At 57.0% G+C, this 21,308-nt stretch overlaps 2 protein-coding genes across 2 annotated transcripts; both read left to right on the top strand.

Annotated features, from left to right (window-relative positions):
- Window positions 1-1,670: 1,670 nt before the first annotated feature.
- Window positions 1,671-13,838, top strand: FA2H (fatty acid 2-hydroxylase). The gene is made up of 7 exons (XM_071440514.1): window positions 1,671-1,997; window positions 8,054-8,146; window positions 9,826-9,968; window positions 10,068-10,174; window positions 11,451-11,623; window positions 12,070-12,322; window positions 12,974-13,838. Exons 1-7 carry the CDS (start codon window positions 1,731-1,733, stop codon window positions 13,051-13,053), a joined length of 1,116 nt encoding a protein of 371 aa, XP_071296615.1. The 5' UTR covers window positions 1,671-1,730; the 3' UTR covers window positions 13,054-13,838.
- A 1,609-nt stretch (window positions 13,839-15,447) lies between these two features.
- Window positions 15,448-21,258, top strand: MLKL (mixed lineage kinase domain like pseudokinase). Its single transcript, XM_071440517.1, has 10 exons — window positions 15,448-15,988; window positions 16,164-16,277; window positions 16,379-16,553; window positions 16,655-16,752; window positions 16,878-17,013; window positions 17,553-17,637; window positions 18,035-18,183; window positions 18,381-18,430; window positions 18,896-19,036; window positions 20,118-21,258. Exons 1-10 carry the CDS (start codon window positions 15,532-15,534, stop codon window positions 20,168-20,170), a joined length of 1,458 nt encoding a protein of 485 aa, XP_071296618.1. The 5' UTR covers window positions 15,448-15,531; the 3' UTR covers window positions 20,171-21,258.
- Window positions 21,259-21,308: the final 50 nt, after the last annotated feature.

The raw sequence follows: 21,308 nt of genomic DNA on the forward strand, positions 1-21,308 counted from the left end.
ACAGAGGGTGGCCCTTGGCAGCCTGTGGCCCCAAAACCCATGGCAGGGCTGGGCTGCACAAGCAAGAACAGCCAGTGGGGACTGCATGGTGGGATCACAGCCAGGTGTCCCCTCCATCTCCTCCAGCACCTCACAAAGGGATAGTGGCCACTGCACCTGAGCATGCTTGGGGTCTGGGGTCCCTGGTTTGGGATTGGTGCAGTGGCCTCCAGCTGAGAGCCCCAGCTCATTCAGATCTGCCCCCCACCTTGCCCCCATGCTCATAAAAAAATCCTCAGTGTCCATCCAGAGGCCACCCTAATGCCCAGAGAGCTGTGCCAGATTGAGCTCACCTGCCACAACCAGGACCACCTTGGCCATTGAGGGAATTGGGGGACCCCCCTGGGAGAGTGTCCCACTCCAGCAATTCATTTGGGGTCTCCCAGCAACCTCTCAGGACTACTCTGGCCCTCCCAACCCCCAGAAAATATTTTTTTCTTCCACCCCAAGGGGGCTCCCAATGCTTCCACCCCAGGTGCTGCAGCAGCCCCAGCCAGGAGCATGCCCACCCTTAACCCTTCTGTTCCTATCAGGGTGCAAAATCAACCTGCCCACCCAAAAAAGGACTTTTCCCCCAGGCAGGAGGCAGGGCTGTGCCAGGAGCCGGGTGGGAAGGTGGAGCCGACTGCCACAGCAGGTTTTGCATCCACCTTGATTAAAGGCCTCAGTGAGGGCCTGGCCTGCGCCCCACAGCACCCCAAGGCCGGGGGGCTGAGGTGTGTGATGGATGACCCACCCTTGCAGGTGGGGCTGGGGGGGCTCCCCATTCCTGGGATGGCAAACCCCACCTTAATCACTGGTTGCAGCTCGGTGTGGCCAGCAACGCCAAGTTTGCTGACATGTGGCCAGCCCCTGTGGTCAAGGGTGTCACCCCAAAGCAGCCCCCCTCGCTTCAGAGGGAAATCTTCCCAAAAAATGCATGGGAAACTCCTTTCCTGTAATTCTTTATTAATTACTTGGCTGTCATTCTTTGGGGTATTTGGAGCTGCCTCCTGCCCCCCTGGCGAATTGCAAATTTAATTAAATACTGAAATATATCTTCAGACAGCTGGGAAAGGGATGTGGTGCCTGGCAGCAAGTGACACTGGGGTGAGTTGGCCTCTGGGTGACCCTGCTCTCCTTGGGCACTTTGAGCCAGGACTGGGGTGTCCCTGCCTTGGCCACCGAGGGCCTTGGAGGGGGATTGGTAACTTGGGATGGGTGATTTCCTCCAGGGGTGCCCTATACCCCCAGCTACCACCCCAGGATGCCCTCACAGCCTCATCCCTGCCCATACTCCAGTTCCACCCTGGGGTGCCCCCCATAACCCACCCAAGGTTGCCCAGACCCCCCATTCCCCACCCTGACCGTATCCCTGGGCCAGGGGGGCACACTCCCCTCCCCTGGGGCCGCCTCATTTCCCCGTTCCCCCCGTGGGTGCCCTTTGCCCCCTTTGCCCCGTTCTGCCTCTCCAGGGATGCCTCATCCCCACTTTCCAGGGTACCTGCGCTGGGGCGGAGCCTCCCCACCCCAACCGTGCCCCACCCGTCCCTGGCTGCCCAATGGGCTGCGGCGGGGCGCGGCCCGGGGCGTGGCCTGGCTGCATATGCATGTATGCAGATGAGCAGGTGCGGGCAGAGCGCGGCGGCGGGACGGGACGGGGACTCGGACGGGGAGCGGAGCGGGACGGGACGGGGAGCGGCGGCGGGGCCATGGCCACGGCGGGGCCGCGGTCCTTCAGCGCCGCCGAGGTGCGGGCGCGCTGCGCGCAGGGCGCCTGCCTGGTCTCCTGCCGCCGCCGCCTGTACGACCTGAGCGGCTTCGTGCGGCTGCACCCGGGCGGGGAGCAGCTGCTGCGCCGCCGGGCCGGCACCGACGTGAGCGCCGCGCTGGACGGGCCGCCCCACCGGCACTCGGAGAACGCCCGCCGCTGGCTGGAGCAGTACTACGTGGGGGACATAGAGCCCGGCGACGAGCAGGTACCGCCGCGGGGCCGAACCGGGACCGGGGGGACACGGGCTGTAGGGGAGCCGGGGGTATATCCAGCCTCTGCGGGGTGCCTCAGGCGCTGGGTCCAGGTGAATAAGGGCTGTGGGGTGCCCCACGTCCCGGAACTGGCAAATGGAGAGGCTGTAGGGTGTCCCAGGTGCTGCTCCAGGATGTGCAGGGTCTGTACAGTGAGTGTCCTGATCCCAGATCCCGATCCAGGATGTGCAGGGTCTATGACAGTGAGTGTCCTGATCCCAGATCCCGATCCAGGATGTGCAGGGTCTGTACAGCGAGTGTCCCGATCCCAGATCCCGATCCAGGATGTGCAGGGTCTGTACAGCGAGTGTCCCGATCCCAGGTCCTGATCCAGGATGTGCAGGGTCTGTGACAGTGAGTGTCCCGATCCCAGGTCCTGATACAGGATGTACAGGGTCTGTACAGTGAGTGTCCCAGTTCCAGGTCCCGATCCAGGATGTGCAGGGTCTCTCTAAGGCACCCCAGGTCCCCGGGCTGGCAAAAACCGTGCTTCTATAGGGCACCCCACATCCCGGGACTGGGATGTACAGAGAGATTATGGGGTGCCCTAGGTCCTGGATTGAGTTTTGATAGGATGCTCCAGGTCTGTGCTCTCTGGGATCTGGGCACTGCTGGGTTTATAGAGCATCTCAAGTCCAGAGTGCATGGAGTCTAAGATGTGCAGGGTCTGTAGGGCACCCTGGATCCAAACTGTGCAGGGTCTGAGTCATACAGGGTCTGTAGGGCACTCCAGGTCCAGGCTCCTCAGTGTCCAAGCTGTTCAGGACATACAGAGGCTGGATAGGCTTTGGGGTGTACAAGGTAGGAAGTTTCTGGGGTGCATGTAGCGTATAAGGTGTTTAGTGCACCCAGATCTCAGTCTGAGCTGTATGGGACGTGGTGTGTGTTGGGTGTGAGCAGGACAGGACCCATAGGATCAGGCTCTGTAGGATCTGGGGTCTACAGGGCATGAGGGGTGAAGGGGACAGAGGATGTCTGAGGCTCCTGGGATCTTGCATGGGTGGTGCCTGACGTGTGCAGTGTGCCAAGGTCCCATGTGCCTCCTGGCTCCCAGGAGTTCTCTGGGTCTGAGGTGCAGGGGACCCTAGGCCCCATAGGGTGCCAAGTGCACAGAGCTGGGTTCCTATAGGGTCCCACTCCACGGCCATGTCCCTCCCTGCCATGCTAGGAAGCAGGGCTGATGGGTGGATCTGGGGTGCCAATGTGGCAGGGAGGTGTTGGGGTCTTTGGAGGGGTGCAGGAGATGGAGCTCAGTGTCAGTTTTAGCAGGACTGTATGGCACAGAGTGGGTATTGGGACAGGACACCCTTCCTGGCCCTGTCAGCACCCAACGAAGGACCAAGATGCTGGGCGCTGGGGTTTGCCAGTGGTGAGCAGCCCCTGCTGAGGAGCCCAGCCACCTCTCTGGCTGCCTGGTGTGGCGCATGGGACACAGCTCTGTCCCTGCCGCGCCGGTCCCGTGCTGTCCAGGCAGAAGGGAAGTTCCACAGCCTCCGGGTGAACCTGGGCACTGCTACCCAATTTCCAGCCCTCACCAGCGGCCGTGGGCAGGATGCTGAGCAGCAGAGCCAGCCCAGCCCCCTTCTCCAGCCCAGCAGTTCCTCTCTAGGTGTCCCAGCGGGGTTGGTGACCGGCCGGTCCCTTTGGCTGCTTGTTTGCTCTCACTGCGTGTCCTGCCCAGGGCCAGCCTCGGCCCCAGCACCACAGACGGGGCTTTGTTTCAGCCCCGGTGCAATGCCTGCCTGTTCCCCGGACGGATCCCGGCCATGGCACCTCCTCTGTTGGGACACTCGCTGAGCCGCCGCCTCCTCGCAGGCGTGACGAGCCCAGCGGGCTGGGGTAGGAAGGTACCGGACAAACGGGTTCCCGTGCCGAGGGGAGCTGCCACCATCCCAATGCAAATACATGGCGTGATAACGCCGGGTGCAGGGAGATCTGACACTGCCTGGTGCCAGATAAACCGTCCCAGCCTGGAACACGCAGGGCAGGGATTAGAGCTGCCTGCTGCATGGTGAGGCTGTGTACAGCATGCACTGATGTGTCAGCTGCCCTGCCCTACTCCACACCCCCCCAAAAGTCCTCTCTGGGGAGAGGTGGTGTCCTTGGTGGTGCTTGGGTTCGTGCTTTGGGTGCTTTGGGGCAGGTGCAGCCCAAAGAGCTCTTTGGAGGAAGTTTTACATTACCCCAGTTTGATTCCAGATCTCCACAGCTTTGCCAGTGCCTCTCCTTGCCCGTTGCGTGTCCCAGAGCTGCATCATCCCCGCGCTGAGGGATTCAGAATACTCTGGTCCCACAGGATCCAGCATCCTCCCCTGCTTCCCACAGGAATTTCCAGGATTTTGGAAAGGGGGAAAAATATGTTAATGAAGGAGAGATAAAGAAGATAAGTCCAGCCTCTCCATGCCCCTTCCAGTGGCTCTCTCCTTTGGCCACAGGTCCCTTTTCTGCATCACCCAAATCCTTTTGGCTACGGACAAATGAATCCCTAAATATTTTATCTATGCAAGCAGGACATATAGGGGAGATCAAAGTGAGTACCACTAATTACCTAAACTAGACAGTGGATTTTAGCAGCCTTGCTAGAAGGGAACCTGGATCATCTAATTACCCTTCCAGTTTGAGCAATGAGGGACTTTCATCACAGCCTCTTTGGGCTGCGTGACGTGCTGTGACTCACAGTAAATCTTCCATCCTTCTCAGGTTTACTGTCCTCCTCTTCCTCTTGCCTGTATTGCTGCACCTGGCTTTGCACCTACCCTGGCTTTGCATCCCAGCCTGAGCACGTTTGGACGTGGGCGGGACACCTGGGGCACCTCTTTGGGGCTGATGTAACAAGAAGTCACTTTTTATATTGCTCCTATGATTAGCAGTTCAATTCACCTCCTTTTAATAGTCCTGCTGCACCCAGTGTTTAATGGGCCAAGACACAGCCTTGTGGGGCTCTGCCAGCCAGAGAACACAGACCACAGTGCTGCTGGCGTGGTGCTGTGGGATGGTGCCCCCACCTTGCTTGGTGCCCTCTGCACCTCCTGGGGTGTCCTCATGCTACATGCCTGTGCCTGCACTGCCAACAGAGCTTGTCCCATGCAAACTGAGCCTCTGAGGAGCTCAGTGAAGGTGCTGGAGGCTGTGGAGCAATGCAGAGGTATGGTAGGACTCCTCTGGGGTTTGACTCACTGGGAAAATGGGTGGAAAATCCCCCTGGGTCCAGGCTTTTGGCAGAGCAGCTGTCTGCAGGCAGCATCGCCCTGTCTGGGCCAGGGGGAGGTTTCCAGCTCCTCTGCCTGTGTCCCAAGAACACTGAACCCTGTGCTGGACCACCCCTTCTGTCTGTAGCCCACATCACAGCTGGATTTTGTTCTTTTAATGCCCCAAGCCCTGATGCAGGACAGCACTGGGCTGGCACAGCCCGTGCTCTCCAGCTGGTGCAGGACCAGTGCTGAGCGCCCTGTGTGACCCACGCAGGGCAGCCAGATGCTCTCAGGTGGATGCTGGGTCACCCAGTCACTGGATCATGCCATGCCCTGGGTGTTTGGCCCTGTGTGTACCAGCAGCACTTCACCAGGACTGCTGCTCACTCACAGGTACAGTGCCTTGTAGGCGTTAACTTTCCCTTCCTTGCATCGGGCCCCTTGTTCATCTTCCCTGGCAGGACCTGTTTGCCTGGGGACAGCTCAGGTGCATCTTCACCACCCACAGGTGACCGCAGAGCCCAGCTCAGCACAGCCCTTCAGCCTCCTCCCAACCCACCTGTTTAGAGGAGAATGGGCAGAAGCCCCAGCAGTGGTTCAGGTGCCATGGGGCTGGATCTCAGCAGGGCCCCTGCGTGCCTGGAGCAGGCAGAAACAGGCCACCCTTTGGGGAGCCAGCTGGGACATGCCAGCGTGGTTTGTGTCCTGGTTGCGACACAGCTCCAGTCCTTTCAGTGCCAACTCCAGGGTGAGCAAGAGGAGAGCCTTCCTCCTGCTCCCCAGCTGAGGAAGAGGAGGGGTAGGAGAAGATTCAGGTGCTAACAGGGAGCTGCCATAGCCCATAGGGCAGTGGCATGTCACTGATGGCACCCAGCCCAGGTGCTGGTGGTGAGGTGGGATGTGAGCCCCCAGTCCATCTCCCTGACCTGGGAGGACCAGGAAGCCTCCAGGCATGACATGGTGCTCAGGCATCCATGGGCAGGGGAACTGGAGGTGTGTGAACATTTCGGAAAAGGGAGGAGAGGTGCCGGGCATTGCGTCAGCCCAGCTTTCCTAAGCATCCTTCCTGCTGCTGGCTGGGCTGTGGTGCAAGCATGAAGGTGGAGAGCCCCAGCTCGTTTCTCAGGGCATGGATAAGCTGCTTCACTCTCTTAAAGCCAAATCTTCTTCCATAGCACCTGCAGGGCAGAGGCAAAACCAGAAATTCACCATGCTTTGCTGAATTTTAAGACGTCCCATCTGACCTACGGTTTTGGAATGTCTGGCTGAATGAAGGACAGAGTGTGCAGCATGGAAAATAGCAGTGAGAATCCTCACAGAGAGGTGTGGTGGTGCATGGCATCATCTCATATTGGTGGTCTGCCTGCAGTAAAATTGATGCCAGTGGGATTCCCGCCTGGAAATACTGGTGGAAATATCCCCTGTCCTCCCATGCCCGCTGCCCCAGGCAAGAGGTTGCCTCAGAGCTGGGTAATGCAGTTCCTGTACCGACAGAATGAGGCTTTTAATCCGGCTAGCCTGAGAAATGGGGTGGGAGCACATCTTGCAAGGAGTGCCTGCCGTGGGTAAACAGTGCCTCAGCCCTGCCTGGGTGTCCCCAGCAAGGCACAGGGTTAAGTCCTGACGCCCTGGCAAGGTGACACCGGTTTTCCTGCATCCCAGGCCCTCCTGCAGCTGCCAGGGCGGTATTCCTCTCAACAGGGTGGCAGTGCATCCCTGTCAGAGCGGTGGGGAGAGCATCCACGGAGGAGCGGGGAGAAAATCCTCCCAGTCTGGAAGCGGCACAGCTGAAGCCCCGTCGGGCCCGGCTGAGCTGCGGCCACGCCGTGCCCTGCTCCGGGTTAATGGGTAACCCGGGCTGACAGAGCGGGACAAAGGCATGCTCGGCACGTCCTGCAGGGGAGCCGGCGCTGCTGCCGGGGGGCACGGCTGGTCCGGGCTTTGCATGGGCACGGCCCAGGCCCGGCGAGCCCCCACCGGCGCCAGGGCTGGCACGGCTGCAGGAAGGAGGCTGGCGCTGGCAGCTGGCACCGTGTTTGCGTCCCAGCATCAGACAAGGCAGGTTCCTCCTGTTTCTCAGCCCGCCCTGCAAGCGGGACTGCAGCTGGGTCTCCATCCTGCCACCACTGCATCCCCTGTGCCTCAAGGTGCTCTCCTGAGCCACGACCGAACCCCACCTCATCTCCCACAGCCCATGGCAAAGGCAGCCAGCCCAGTGTCACCCTGTGAAGGACACTTTGTCTTTTTCCCTGGACAAGGTCGCTCCTTCTGTGTGTTTTTCCTTGTGCCCACAGGCAGGGTGGTGGCACCAGCTGTACCACACTGGCCAGGCCTGCCAGCCCAGCTCTCTGAGGGACCAAAAAGCCAAGCTGGGCTTTTGTTGGAGATCAGTGGGGTGGGAGGAGGGAGCAGTAACCCAGCAATGCCCCAGGCTTTACTGGCAGTGCCAAGGTGACCTCTGCCATGGCACTGCCCATTTGCAGGGGAAGGTGCTGTCCCAGGGCCCAGAGTTTCTGCGTGGCCACTCTGCCGTGCTGTCCTGGCCACAGGCAGGGCATTCCAAACACTGGGCTCAAGAGGAGGTTTCCAAAGAGCGCTGAGCCCACAATGTCTGAAGGGCAGGGCAGCTCACTAGCAGCTGCTTCCCTCAGGAAACCTGCTCTGCAGGAACTGACTGACTTAAATTCACCAGATTTTTCCCCATATTTATTTAGCAGACAGGAGCTCACTCTGGCCATACCCCTGAGTGCTACAGCCATCACCATCCCAGCTGAGTCCACCACTGGTGCTTCACCACAGAGTTTTCCTTCTCTTTCCAGGGCCTCTCTGAGACAGTGGATGAGAAGGAGGTGTCTGCAGCCCAGACTCCAGAGCAGACAGATCTCTGCTACAGAACAGTGCATGTGGAGAGGGTAAGAGCTCTGGAGTCTCTCCTACACTGTTTGCCAGAGTGCTCCTGGAAACACCAGGTCTCCTCTTCCCTGTGTGAGTGCTGGGTTTCTGCTGGGCTGTTGGATGGGAGGGATGACATGAGGGAGCCAAACTGACCCAGCCACTTGTGCCCTTTCTCCTGGTGTGGATGGCATTGCTCATGCTTTATTGCACAGGCGTGGCCACGCTGGGAGGCTCCCATTGCAGCAGCATGGGAGAGATGCCTTTCTCTGACAGCAGCTGTGCCCTTCCATAGGGAAGTGTTGCCAAGCCGCACCTTGCTTGCTTTTATTTCTTTCTTGCTTTATTTATTTTATTACTTTTTTTTCCCTTGCCTAAGCACTTGAAATGAGCAGGAAGGGATTCCCCAGCCTGGGCAGGGTGATCCCTGTGTGTGCAGGGTGCTTCCTGCCCTGCCAGCTGCTTCCCAAGCTGCCACAACAGGGGGGATTTGTCCCCAAGGTGCCTTTGGCTGTCCCTGCCCTCCATAGCACCATCTGGTCACCACATCTTGCATGGTCCCAGCTGGTTGGTGAGCATGCTTTTATCCTGTAGAAACTTGGGGGTTTTTTAGAGCAGGAGAACATCTTTCTACCCCCCCAGGTAATATTTTATCACTGGGCACCTTTAAAAGAGAGTGTCCATTTCCAAGTGACCTTTTTGCTTTAACTTTCCCCCCAGTAGAGAATGGCTCTGTTCCCATCCCATACACCAGCTGGGGTTGTTTCCCCTCCTGTGTGATTGTGTTCATCCCTGCCTGCAGCAGAGCCCCCAAAATGCCCACAGCCACCCTGGCTCCTTGCCCTGGGATGCCCTGAATGGAGCCATCCCCACCACTGGCAGCACAGCCCCAGGTGCCAGATGGCTGTGCCAGTGCTGTGTGGCACAAGCAGCCCAAGGAGAGCTGCCAGACACAGGGCTTGGCCAGACAAGTGTGGTTTCAGTCCTGGCATAGGGGTGGGACCAAGAATCTACCTCGTCTGGTCAGGCCAGCAGAAGATGTGTCCAGGGATGCTGAGCAGTGTCAGAGGTGGTGCTGCCAGTTTCATTTTCATGCCATGCCAACATGTGTACCCACACAGGTCCCTTCTTACTCTTGCACCTGAGTTCAGCCATGCTCAGCAGCACTGCTGGAGTCGGTGTTCCCATCCTGTATCCCTGCTCCCCATCCCTTCCCAATTTGCTCCTCACTGGGGTGCCCGAACCGCTGTGGCCACCCCATGTGTCCTTTGCACAAGGAGAAATGTCCTTGGCTGGGGCAGTGCCATGGGGATGGGATCCATATGGCACCAGAGGGGTTCTGCTGGGCTATATCACTGCTCACTATCTAATCTTGGCAGCTCAAGAGACAAAGAGCCTCAGTTATCAGGGCCTGATGCTGAGCCAGGTCTGGGTACAGCCACCTTCACCTTGATCTGCTGGCAGGTACCTGGTGGCACAGGGGTGAGCCAAGCCTGTGTTTGGTGTGTTTGGCCCCTTGTCTGCCCTGTGCTGGTGCTTGTGGGGAGCTCAGGGCACCTTGGAACCAGAGGCAACTGCTCTTGGGGCATGGGAGGGGTTTGCAGCCCAGAATCCTGCAGCAGCAGCAGCTCAGCTTTGTGCCTGGTACTGGGATGGTTTGTGGGTTCCCCAGCACTACAACCACTGTCTGCTCCCCCAGGACCTGGTGGACTGGCAGAAGCCCTTGCTGTGGCAGGTGGGCTACCTAGGGGAGAAGTACGATGAGTGGGTGCACCAGCCCGTGGATCGGCCCATCCGCCTCTTCCACTCGGATTTCCTGGAGTTCCTCTCCAAGACAGCATGGTGAGCTCTGCACTGTGCCCGGGTGGTGCCTGCCCTGGGAGGGGGGATGGCTCACCAGCAAGCAGGACACTTCCTCTGACATCTCCTTCTGCCCCGTAGGTACGTGGTGTTCATGGTGTGGACGCCCGTGGTGCTCTATCTCAGCTGGGTCAGCTACACCTCCCTTGCTCAGGGCAACACCAGGCTCTTCTCCTCCTTCACCACAGGTACGAGCAGCAGCAAAGCATTGCTGACCCCACTCTGGGCCATGGGGCGGGAATGGGTTGGTTGGACACCTGCATCCCTTCCTCATCCCTCCTTCTGTACGTGCTCCCCAAAGCCACGTGCAAGAGCAGCAGCTCAGCACCTCTCCCTTGTGGCCACCAGCACCTCTCCCTTGTGGCCACCAGCACCTCTCCCTTGTGGCCACCTGCATGTCCCCTGCATGAAGCCCCCTGTGCCTGCCCACCTCCATTCCCCTCCTCTCACCACAAGGTCTGGTCCCCCAGGGATCAGCAGAGGCACAGAGCCCGCTGGCCTGGGCTGCTCCCTCCTGCCTCGTTCCCTCAGTCCCCACAGCGCTGCGGGTGCTGGGGCGTGTTCCCATCGCCGCTGCCGCCCACCCCGGCCCGGCTGAATGCCGGTGAACAAACCCGGCTCTCAGCGCCGCTGGCTCCGCACAGAGCGGGGCTTGTTCGCCCCAAGCGCCTGCCCTTGAATCTCCCACTGTCTGCTCCCTGCTCCCCCGGGAACAACAAGCGTGGCCGGGGCAAGCTGTCTTCTTTGTTGTCTTCTTTTTTTTTTTTTTTTTTCTTTTTTGCTGGGTTCCCTATTTTTTTTGCAAGGTGCCACCCAGTGCCAGCTGTGCCCGGCTGTGGGGTGGGGAGTGCCGGCTGCACAGGCACTCCCTGCTCCTTGTGGCATTCAGCACCTTGCTGCCAAGTTTTGTGGGGTTTTTTTCCCTAAAAATAAGCGGGTTTTGGGGCAATCCAAATTTTGCTAGGAAGGACACAGGGCTGGCAGCCAGCCCTGAAAGAAGGAGGTGGCTGAAAAATGTTCTGCGGGGGAAAGTGACCAACAAGTCTTTTCTTTTTCCCCCCAAAAATAAACACCAACAGCACTGTTTTACTGTCACAAGTGCTGCCTGTGCAACTTAGGTCCCTCCTGCCTTGTTCTGGTGGGTGAAACAGCTTTGTAATGGTGACACAGTCCCTAGAGTGCACATCCAAGCCCCTGTTGGAATCTGGAATGCAGGGAGCTCCCCTCACTGTCTTCCTGACGCAGCAAGAAGCTGGCTGATCCTGTAAATTAGTAGGAATCAACGGAAAATGTGGTTTAGAGCAGAGCTTGGGCAGTTAGCTCCCTAGAGGAGCTCAGGACAGGAGGTGGATGAGTGGTTGGAGGGAGGGAGAGCTGAGCATCACCCTGATGCCAGCGGGAGGATGGTGATGGATAAAAGCACCTGCGCCTGCCCTGCTGACCACTGCATGTCTCGTTGTGTAGAGTACTCCATCCCCGTCCACAAATACTACTTCCCCTTCATCTTCCTCCTGGGAATGATCCTGTGGTCCCTGCTAGAGTACCTCATCCATCGCTTTGTCTTCCACATGAAGCCACCCGCTAGCAATTACTATCTGATCACGCTGCATTTCCTGCTGCATGGGCAGCATCACAAGGTGAGCCACAGCTCCCGCCCCCGCTGGCACCGGCGGGGCCGTGGGAATGGTGGCCTTTGCCCAGACAGAGCCTGTTGCTGCCTGTTCAGTGTGACTGGTGGCATCCCAAGCGAGGCACTTGCCCAACACCAGCAAAGGCTGTAAAACAGCCCTGGAGGAGCTGGAGTTAAATTTTCAAGCTGTGTGGTTGGGCAAGGGGGAAAACCAAAAGAGCCATAGGCTCCCTCTAGCTTTGCTGGAGGAAATGTGGATCTTGGGCACCTACCAGATAAAGCCACCACCTACCTGGGCATGTGTGGGGGGCTGCTGCCACCGGGTACAGCTCTGGGGAGGGTCCTTGCTGTTGGCTTCTCCCAGATGGGTTTCCCTGATGCTTTGCAGGGATGTGCAGGGGGAGGAAGGGTGAGCCAAGAGCTGCCTGTCCCACCATCCCTCTCTGCTTCCAGTCTCCCTTCGACAGCTCCCGCCTGGTCTTCCCTCCTGTGCCGGCCTCGCTGGTGATCGGCTTCTTCTACGGCGTGCTGCGGCTGCTGCTGCCCGAGGTGCTGGGGCTCTCCGTCTTCGTCGGGGGCCTCTGCGGCTACGTCATCTACGACATGATGCACTATTACCTCCACTATGGCTCGCCCAAAAAGGGCACCTACCTGTACGGCCTCAAGGCTTACCACGTCAAGCACCACTTTGAACACCAAAAATCAGGTAGTGATGAGCTCCCCGTGCATGCTGGAAGGGGCAAGGGATGTCAAAGATCCAGTCTACCTGTATGGGTGCAGCTGATTGCTCCAAAATATTTGGGATTTGGGATGAGGAAAGTCAAGCACTCTGCTGCTGGGGAAGCAGCATGTGAGGTGCTGTGGCCCAGGGAGAATATTTCCTGGCTCTCAGGGTGAGGATGGGGAGCCAGAGCAGGGGTGAAGGCAGCACCTGTCTCACTGGTGGGCATCAGTGCTGCCTGGAATGCCAAACCCCCATGGTGCTGGGCTGTGAGTGCCTATCCCTGCCCAGGGCAGCATCTCTTCCTGCTGGGAGGTGTTGACAGGTGTAGGGTGAGGCCCTGGGCTTCCCCAGATCCGCCCCACACTTTCCCCAGCCCAGTGCTTGCTCAACCTGCCCTTTGCCCGGTTTCCTAGGAGAAAACACCTCATCCAGATAAGCTATCATCCATGGGGCTTGTTGGCATGGCCCAGCCAGCTCCTACTCCCTCTGCTCTTCCTCCTCATCTTCACTTTGCCTTCCTCCCTCCCCAAAATGTGGCCACTCCTCCCACTCCTCCCTCACCAGTTAACACAGAGCCCTTGCAACACGTCGATGATGGTGCCATGGGCTGAACTCTCTCTTCCCTGCCCACAGGTTTTGGCATCAGCACACGCTTCTGGGATTATCCTTTCCGGACACTCATCCCTGAGGAGACCTTCAAGAAAGAGGAGTGACAGCCCCAGCCCAGTGCTCAGCTGCTGGCTCTGTTCCCCTGCACTGGGGCTGGTGTCCCCCCGCCCCCTTCCTGGGGGCTGTGCCACAGCAGTGACTCCAAAGTGGAGCATCCCTGTGGACTGCTGTGGTCCAGCTGTGGCACTGGCAAGGGGATGGGGGGCTGAGGATGGTGAGGAAAGGGGAGGAAGAGGCTGTGGGGTTCCCTGGTGCACTCCTGCCCTACCTCGCTGCCCTCCCGCTCCAGGCTATGGATGCACGGGCAGATCTGCTGCCTGAAAGATGAAGTGCCTGATGCCACCCTCCCTCCTCTGCCCTGGCACCTTGCCAGAGCCCCTGTCTCTCCTGGGCTGCCCTCTCCCCAGGGCACCCGACACGCTGCAGTTGCCTTTATTGCCTAACTCATGCCAAGGGGATTCCCTGTCCTAGGTCCTTCTCCCAGCCCATCTCAGCACAGGGTTTTCTTGGCCTGCAGCCCTTTCGGGGCAGGTCCCACAGCTCTGGATTGTGCCTTTTTCTAACCCATATCTCTCTGTCAGATTTATCAAGTTCATGGTTTTTGTAGACATTGGCTACTTGAAACTCAAACTCCAATGAAAAGAATTACTATGAGATGCCTTTTTTTGCTGATCCTGTGATTTTATTTTTTATTCTTTTTTCCCTAATGTTTACTGCAGATATTTAAAGGTTTGAAATAAATTTATATGTAAAACTGTAGACACTACAATTGTAAATAAACTGTATATTTTGAAAAATAAAACTTTCTAAAAAGGGTCTGGGAAATGTATCCCCCAGGGCTGCTGACAAGTCTGTTCTCCCACCCTTCACGTGTCCCTTTCCAGGTGCCGATGGCCCTTGGAGCCACCATTCCTGGCTCCCCTCACCCCCCCAGGCGTGAGGTAGGAGATTTGCAGGGGATATTCTCAGCAAAGCTGTGTGACGTTGGGGCTCTGGGTAAGCAGAAGCTGCACTCACTTTTCTGAAGTTGGGCAATAGCATCACGTAAACCCCAGAGCTTCCCAAAATTAGCCCGGCTCTCTGACGAAGCCATCTGCAAAACTTCCTGCAGGCCCAGCAGAGGTCAAGCCCTGCTTCCAGCACTGGTGCCCACAGCCCAGCTCCTTTGGTGCTGGGGGCTCCTGGGGCTGGGAGAGGAGCAGGGCTGTGCTCTGGGGGTCTCGCTGCACATGCAGCAAGTTCAGCAGGGCACAGAGCCCTTGCTGTGGGTGTCCCAGTGCCCTGGGCAAACCTTCCCACACCTGCCAGCACAGCAGAACACGCTGTGGTGCTCAAAATAGCAGAAGCATCAACACAGGCAGGCACAACTTCCCCATCCCCTTTTTCCCACTGCACTTCCTGTGGGCAATTCCTTCTTCCATCAGGCAAAACCCAGCACAAGGGCGTTCGGCCCTCGGGAATACCCCGGGCAGCTTTCTGGGAACCGGGAGCTGTGCTGGCGTGGGAAGCTGCCTTGCACAATGTCCCTTCCGCTGTGACGCCCTTTAAAGCCGCGCTCGTCCCGCCGTGCCCCTCCAGCCTGCGGAGGCAGCCGAGGTCAGGAGGCACGGGCAGGTCACAGACCTTCCTTTCTCCTGGCGAGCAGAGAGATCCTTCCTTGGGGCCTGCTGGAGAGAGCCTGAAGAGGGTGGGAGAGCAGCTGCAGCTGGATTCTAGGTGCGTTTCCATCTCATTTCCAGCCAGGAGAACCTGGCACCCCTCTCAGTGTTGGCTGTATCAGAGGGGCCGCTGCTAATTTCCTTTCAACGGGGGTGGTTTCTGTCCTTGCTGCCTGCATGTGGGCTGGGGAGCAGGCACCTTCTTTGAGGGGATGCTGAGTGCACAGAAAGAGCTTGATCTAAAATCTTAGGTGGGCAGGATAGAGCTATGGGGAGAGAATGGGGAGAAGCTGGGGATGCTGGGGCTGTGAAGATGTACAAACCTTTATTAGGTGGGTGACCACAGAGAGAGACATTGAGTAGAAATGAAAATAGATCTTTACAGCCAAAGAAATGGGCTCTGTGGGCAGGAACCCAGGGTGATGTGGGGCCAGAACCAGGAATGCTGCCCAGGGGATGCTCCTTGGGTCACTGGTGTCCCTGCTCCTCTGGGTGGAAGCTCTCTGGGATTTAGCTCACACATTTAATTATTTAATTAATTAATTAAATTTAATTAATTGTACATTAAATTAATGTACATAAATCAAGCCAAAACATCTCTTGCTACTGTGAGAAAGATGTGCCACTACTGCTGTTACCAACGTCTCTGTATGTGCCTGCTCCAGTCTGCACAGGCAGCTGCAGTGGGAGGCAAAGCAGGGAAAGTGAAGCAGATGGGGATGTGAGGGGCTGTGGGAGGATGTGTGCCATACCAGGCTGTTCCCTAGGGTGGAAGGCGTGGAAGAGCTGCATCTCTGAGCAGCGCCTGAGGCTTCCCTGCACCAGCCACTGCCATCCCCCGTGGCCAAGCCCTTTGCTGCAAGCATGGACATCGTGGAGAGGGTCCTGTCTGTGGCCCAGGCCATCCATGCCCAATTCGAGCAGGTGAAGTGCTGCAAGCACCAGTGCCAGCGCCTCGTGGAGCGCATCCAGATTCTGCTGGAGCCCGTGAGGATCCTCAGGGCTCAGCCACGACAGCACATCTCCCACCATGAAGAGGAACTGATGAAAAAGCTGCTCCAGGCATTGGAGGAAGCCCAGAAACTGGTGATGAAATACAGCCAGACCAGCTGGATCCAGAAGTTCCTGCGAGCCCGAAGTACTGGCGAGGAGTTTGTCTGGGTGAACGAAAGCCTGGAGGACATTGCCCAGGGGCTCTCCCTCCTGCTGCAGGCAGAGCAGAAGCAGGCTTTCCTGGAAGCTTTCCAGTCAAAGACGTGTCGCAGGCAGGATGCCGAGGACCTGAGGGATGACAGAGCTTTCTTGGACCAGGTGATTGCAAGTGAGTGCATTTAGCAAACCCTCCTAACCTGTGACTGGTGGTTGGCCCCTCTCTCCAGCTGTTACCAAGCTCTGGCCTGATGGCCATGAGGAGCCATTTAAACCATGAAAGAAACAAACCACACAGTCATGCTTGTTCATCCAGTGGCCCAACCTCTGCTCGTTTCTCTCCCTAGGTACTGAGGAGCCCAAAGATGTTCTTGAGGAGATCTACATTGACAGGGAATGTATGGAGAGCAAGATGGACTGGATGAAAAGCGAGCTGAACAAAGTCATTCGTGAGATGGAGCGTAAGTCGATGTCACACCACCTCACCCTGTGCACTGTGTCCTTTCCCCCCAAGCCCTGCCTAATGTGTCCCTTGTTCCCTTCTGGCACGTGGTGGGAGCAGGCTTGAAGAAGGTCAACGTTGGTAAAAGAGAAGACATCACTGAGATCAAGCGAGACCAGCTCACCTTCCACAGGCACCTGCAGGACACAGACAGCTACGACCTGTACGAGGGCGAGTACCTCAAGTACCCCGTTGCCATCAAAACCTTCAAGAGGCCACTGACCACTGACCCAGCGTGAGTTGTCCTGGGTGGGAATGAGTGTGGCCCCAGGAGAGTGGCACAGCACTGTGCCATGCCTTGTTCCAGGGATCTCACCATGCTGTCCATTTCCACAGCAAGGTGAGAGACATCTTTGAGAAGGAGATTCAGACCCTGAAGAAGTTTGAGTCTCCAAACATCCTTCGCATGTACGGGATCTGCATTGAGGAGAACGGTAGGGGTGTCACATTAATGTCACCCTTCTCCTCCCCTGCCATCCCCAGTGCTGGCTGGTGGCACATGCCTTGTTGTGGTCCCCTCCCAGGAGGTGGCACAAGGCAGGATGATTTTGCCTTGCAGATGGGAGCCCCTGCTTCTCCATTGTCATGGAGTACTGCAAGCACGGGACGCTGCGGGACGTGCTGAACAAGCAGCAGAACCTCTCCTGGGACATCCGCATTCGGATGGCCCTGGGAGCTGCCAGAGGCCTTTACAGGTGAGCACCTGTGTAATCAGTGAGTAACTTCACCTGATCATCCAAAAGCTGAGTGCGGCTTCCTGGTATCTCAGAGTAAGCCGTGGTTTCCTGTTAGACACTGATTCCCAGTGACACCACCTTGGGACCCTGGGCTGGGAGGCTGGTGTAGGGGTAGGGAGTGGATTTGGATGCAGTAGCTCCCATCTACCCTGGGCACTGTCCCCTACATCTGGCTTCAAGGCTGCAAAAGCCTGGAAGGGGGAAATCCCCTTCCCCAGATTCACAGGGCAGATTTGGAAGTGCCCTGCAGCATGGCAGTTCTCCTTACAGGTCCTGCTCATCCACAAGGCTCGTACTCTGCCCACAGCAGCTCTTCCAGCCTGCTGGGAAGCTTGGCTTGGCAGGGGTGATCCACCAAGACAGGCAGAGAGCTGCTGGCTTCTCTGACTGCATGTCAGTCATTCCCTCCGCAGCAGGAGAGGGCACCAAGGTGGGCATGGGTCAGTCCTTCATCATCCTCATCCTCATGTGTTGCCCTTGGTTCCATCCATCTGCAGGTTGCACCAGACAGGGGAGAAGTCCCGACTCCACGGCTGCATCTGCAGCAGCAAGTTCCTGGTGGCTGGGGATTACTGTGTGAAGGTAAGCACCACACTTGGAGATGCTTTTGGGAGTTTTAAATGGTTTTGTGGATGTCTCCCTCCACCAACACTGAAGGGAATTGTGATGGTCCAGGATAAAATGGGGTAGTGGCATCTCCTCTATGACTTTAGGCACTTAAACCTCCCTATCTTGGTCTTATCATCAGCAAAGTGAGTGCCCCTAAAGCATCCAGCCTGGGATGAGCTGGAGCTGGGGCCATTCACCTGCCTTCACCTCTGGTTTTGCTTGAGGAAGAGACCCGTGCTGGGCAGCACACACAGCTGCACTCCAGCCCTTGCTGCCCAGGGCATCTCACTCTCTTTTCTCCATCTTGGGCCAGTCTAGCTGCACCACAGGTTTCTACTTCTCCTTTTCTTTCTCTCATTCTCTCAATCAGCTGTCAGGATTTGAGCTGTGTGAAACAGAATCATCCATCAAGAGGAAAGCCAAGAAGGACTGGAAACAAGTCTCTATGTTGGCCTACATCGCTCCAGAGAACCTGAAAGACATCAACTACCCTTACAAGAGTCCCTGTGAAATATACAGGTGTGTCTGTCCCTCCCAGGAGATGCCTGTGAGCAGGCAGGTGTCTGGCAGAGAGGCTGCTGAGCTATGGAAGGAGGCCAGGTTTTATCAGGCACACCACAGATGCTTCCAGTTGGCATAGCCCAGCAGTCCTCTCCACTAGAAGGGAGGAATACATGGTGGAATGAATACTGAGACTCCTGCTTGTCTCCTTACAGCTTTGGGATCGTTCTGGCAGAGATTGCAACCTCCAAAATCCCATTTGAAGGTGAGACAGGAGTATCTGGTTCCCTGCATAAAAGCCTCATGGCACAGTGTGGTTCCTGCCCGGCACTGGATGCTCCCTGCTCCTTCCCTGAGCATCCCAGGCAGGTGCCAGTGGCAGTGCCTGGTGTGTCTGACAGCTTCTCCTGAAACTCCAATATAGCAAAGTACAGCTTGCAGTACTTTAGCAACCTGCTTAAACCACAAACATGCAAATAATTTTTGTTTCTATTGGATGGTCATGGGCAGTTAAGCATAAACACAATCTTGCTCTATTGAAGCCCAACAGTGTCACACCAAATACAGTGGATTCATTGCAGATGGAGTTTGGGTCACTTCCCTGCTGGCTTCTCCCTGCCACAGGCTGCAGGCAGGCTCTTGGCATGGCTTTGTGCTGGGTTCCCTCCCCAGCACCCTCCTGTGGCAGCAGAGCTCCATCCTGACACTCCTGTTTGCACTTGTTGTCTAGGCTGCACTTCTGAGGAGATCGTGGAGAAAATCTGCAATCACCATTACTGGGACCCTCTTGGGGAAGATTGTCCCGAAGATCTGAGGAAAATCATTGAGCAGTGCCAGGCCTTTGACCCTTCCCAGCGCCCTTCTGCCGAGGGTGAGTGTCCCAGACACCTGCTCCACAGGCCCTTTGCATCCCTCATCAGCTGCTTCAGCAGGCAGTTTGCCCCTTATTTCCCAAAGAATTTGCCTGGCTTTGTGTTTTGGGGTCCTCCTTGACCTTCCTTTTTATGCTAACAAGTCCCCCAGTTCCAGACCTCACACACTGACATTTGTTTACCCATGCCATGACAATAATCTCCAGGCTGTTTGTTTATTTGGTGTCACATAAAAGTTGCTTTTTCTATAGACAAGCAGGAGCAGGAAGTCGAGGTCTGTGAGTTAAATCCCTACTCACGTCCTGCAGATCCCATAAGCTGGAGGAGCAGCCACAACACTCTGCAGGAACATTTCCTGCCTTGGGCTTTAGCAGTAAATTACAGTCTTGGGCATTGCTCTATGACAGGGAAGTTTTCACTGTCTCTGAAGCTGGGCTGTGTCTGATCAGACAAGTAACTGTTCTCCATCAGGAGATGCAACAGCAACATCAGGAAATTATAGAGGAATGTTTCTGGTGTGTTTGAAGTCACAGAGCTCATATCCTTCCCTTGGTTCATCTGTCTAAGGGGAGAAAACTTCCTTCAATTTCATGCACTCCATCCTATGGGACCAGATCCATACAAGAGATGTGGGAAATGTGCCCAAGAAACCACTGAGTGTCACATCTGTGTGCTTCCATTTCCCACCAGCACCTCCCTGGCACAGAAAGAGAAGAGAAAATGCCAAAAGATCATTAGGGATGTTGACAAAGTCACATTGAGGAAACAGGATGGCTTTATTACCCTAGTATGACCCTAATCCAACACCTACCACTGTGTGGTGCTGAGCTGGAAGGACAGTTTATTGCAGCTGCTCACAAGGGTATTTCCACAAACACAGCTACTTGTCTTTGTGTGCTGGGCTGTCTGCTCAGGCTGTCCCCTGCTAACCCCTGCCCCTTTGTGCTGGCCCCAGGAGACGGTGACTCCATGTCCTGATCCTCATCAGTGAGGGAAAGCCATCTTCTCATCTGTTAAAAAACCCAAACAAGCCCACCACAAATCCTCTGTGTTGGTTAATGCCATGCTTGTGTGTTGCAGAGATTGTGGACTCACTGGCTGACCTGGAGAAAAGAAGGAACCAAGGAAGTTAACCAAGGAAAAGGGGGCTGGATGACCAGGAGCAAGCCCAGGGGTGCCACTGGTCCCTCTTCCCTCTGCAGAGACTGGTGGCTCAGTGCTCCTGTGTTTGTGTCTGTGTGTGACACAAACCCAGGGCTCCTGTTTGTGTCTGTGTGTGACACAAACACAGGGCTCCTGTTTGTGTTTGTGTGTGACACCTTCCCCTGGCAAAGGGGCCATGCCTGGCCGGCCTTGGAAGCAGCGGGGAGAGAGGTGACTTGAAGAGAGGCTGCCAAGAAGCCAAGGGGGAGTAGAGGGATGGAACAACCGAGGGATGGAACTCAGCTTCTTTTATGATAAAAGACTGAGGGAGTTGAACCTGTTCAGCCTCGAGAAGAGACGACTGAGAGGGGACCCCATCAGTGCCTGTCCCTGTTTGAAGAGAGGCTTCAGACGATGGACCGGGCTCTGCTGGGTGGAGCCCAGCCATAGACAAGAGCCAAGGGGCAGAAAATGATACATGGGAAATTCCACTCGGATATGAAGAACTTCTTTACTGTTGGGTGATCATACACTGGAACATTGCCCAGAGCAGGTGTGGAGTTTCTCTCACTGGCGATAGTCCAGAAACATCTGGATGCAAAGCTGTGAAAGTGCTCTGGGACAATCCTGCTTGAGCAGGGAGCTGGGAGCACAGGACTCACCCTTATCCCTTCCAACGTGACCCATCCCGCCATTCTCCCCGCCTCTGCCCACGGAGGCGCCGGGGCCCGGCTACACCGGGGCCACCTCCGGCTCTCCTGGGCTCCCCCCGGTTCCCCCCAAATGCTTTCCGGTTCCGCTCGGCTCACCTCGGGGTTCTCCCTGGTTTTCCCCGGTTCCTCCCGGTTCTCCCGCGCTCACCCCGGGCCCGCCCCGCCGCCGTGGCGAGGCCCCGCCCACCTCCCCCGGTTTGAATGAACTTGTGTTCCCGCTCTTTTCTAACGCGGCGTCTCCGCCAATGAAAACTCGCTCCCCTGCTCTTGCCCCGCCCCCTATGCCGTCAGAAGTCTCGTTGCCCAATCAGCCGGCCTTCACTGCGGCGCTTTGACCAATCAGAGCACGCCGTACGTCCCTGCCGCTCGCCCCGTCACGCCCAGTTCCGTTGAACAGACGGACAGAGCGATTGGC

Source organism: Agelaius tricolor, unplaced genomic scaffold (genome assembly GCF_023055355.1).
Source record: "Agelaius tricolor isolate 1412-34295 unplaced genomic scaffold, bAgeTri1.0.p SCAF_15, whole genome shotgun sequence".
Classification (NCBI taxonomy): Eukaryota; Metazoa; Chordata; class Aves; order Passeriformes; family Icteridae; genus Agelaius; species Agelaius tricolor.